This window comes from Lipotes vexillifer, unplaced genomic scaffold (assembly GCF_000442215.2).
Source record: "Lipotes vexillifer unplaced genomic scaffold, Lipotes_vexillifer_v1.1 scaffold1117, whole genome shotgun sequence".
Taxonomy (NCBI): domain Eukaryota; kingdom Metazoa; phylum Chordata; class Mammalia; order Artiodactyla; family Lipotidae; genus Lipotes; species Lipotes vexillifer.
In genome coordinates this window covers 29,285-30,687 of record NW_006778824.1, presented here as the reverse complement: position 1 = coordinate 30,687, position 1,403 = coordinate 29,285, and the positions used below count along the sequence as shown (strand labels likewise).

General features: G+C 41.2%; 1 protein-coding gene across 1 annotated transcript in view; it reads left to right on the top strand.

Moving 5' to 3' along the window:
* The window catches only part of LOC103091188 (gastrula zinc finger protein XlCGF7.1-like), a 26,657-nt gene extending 25,558 nt beyond the window's left edge, over nt 1-1,099 (top strand). Inside the window, exon 6 of the mRNA XM_007452004.1 lies at nt 1,020-1,099. Within this exon, the coding sequence (XP_007452066.1) occupies nt 1,020-1,099 (80 nt within the window). The remainder of the gene's footprint in view (nt 1-1,019) is intronic.
* The last annotated feature ends 304 nt before the right edge of the window (nt 1,100-1,403 follow it).

Sequence of the window (1,403 nt, the reverse complement as noted above, 5' to 3'; positions counted from 1 at the left end):
TCCTGCTGACTTTTTATGCCCTGTGATTCTGAAGCGCAAATCTGCTCCCCACACCCCCACCCCTGTTTGCCTGGGGAGCCACTGGGTGGAGATGGCAACCATGACTTTAGACAGAAAAAATTGATTATGATTATGGAGAGCAGAAATTTTCCCAACTCTACCAAAAAAAAATGTTCATTTTTGCTTTAACTGAGTGAGAAATAAATATTCACTGTTGGGCCCTCCCATGTGTAATCTATTTACAACACTACCAGTCCATTGTGGCCATTCATTTTATGAATTTGAGACAGACTTCTGTGAGAAGTTACCAGTCCTTGTGTAGAAAATTCACACAAATTGTGTAGAAAATTCATCACAATTCCTGTGGTGTCATCTTTCATCCCCAGTCAGTTGATGGAAAAATCAAGTGACATGAAGAGACAAAGAATGCAAGAAATGTAGGAATGCCTTTATCAGGCAGAGACAGCTCATTGAACACTGAGAATAAAGTAAAGCCTTATAAATATCTTTAATGTGTCAGAGTTTTCAATAAAACAACTTTATGTACATCAGAGAATTTCTAATGAAAAGAAAACTATCAGCTTAGGTAATGTGAATGAAATTTATCAGATAGAAATATTCATGTATTGAAAAATTTAAGGCTGTAGACCAATCGTTCTCTAATGGGGATGATTTTGCCTCCAAAGGAACATTTGGCAGAGCTACTCCTGGTACCAGCGCAGTGCCACTTCTGCCTTTTCATATTCAGAGAAGTTGCAAGGCCCATGAAAGTTCTGAGGAGTGGAGAAATAGACTCTCCGTCTTTGATGGAAATGTTGCAAGAGCACATTGCAGAAGTGTGTGCAGGATGGGACATGTTAATGCGACCATCTTTGGAAAATATGTTACTGTCCACTGTATGGCCATAGAGTTCACATAGTTCCACATACAAAAAATACTCATACTCTACTAAGTCTCCCCCAAATCTCATTTTATAAAGCCGTTGGCGCAGAAATCTAGGATCTTGTCTTCTGTATCAGGTCTAGGTACACATAGGCTCTTTGGGCACAGTTCCATGTTCGTGGTTGCTCTGAATCTGAAGATGTGTGACCTGAAGTGACCAGTCACCTGCCCTGCAAACACTCAACAGGCAATGGTAACACAGAGATGGGATACCAACATCAAGGGCAGTGGGATGGGGAGGCACTTAGCCATCCCTGGCTAAGTCTAGCAGGACGCACCATCAGTTCCTTGATTGGGGTACAGTGTTTCAGGGGATGATTTCCAAGGCTCTGTGCTGAGTGAAGTCGTCTTCCCTTTTCCATGAGACAAAGCCTGATTTTATAACTAGTTGCTTCAGTCCTACTTCCTGCCCAGAGTGCTCTTTTTCTTCTCTTTTTTCTTTTCCTCTTTAAAGAAAAAAA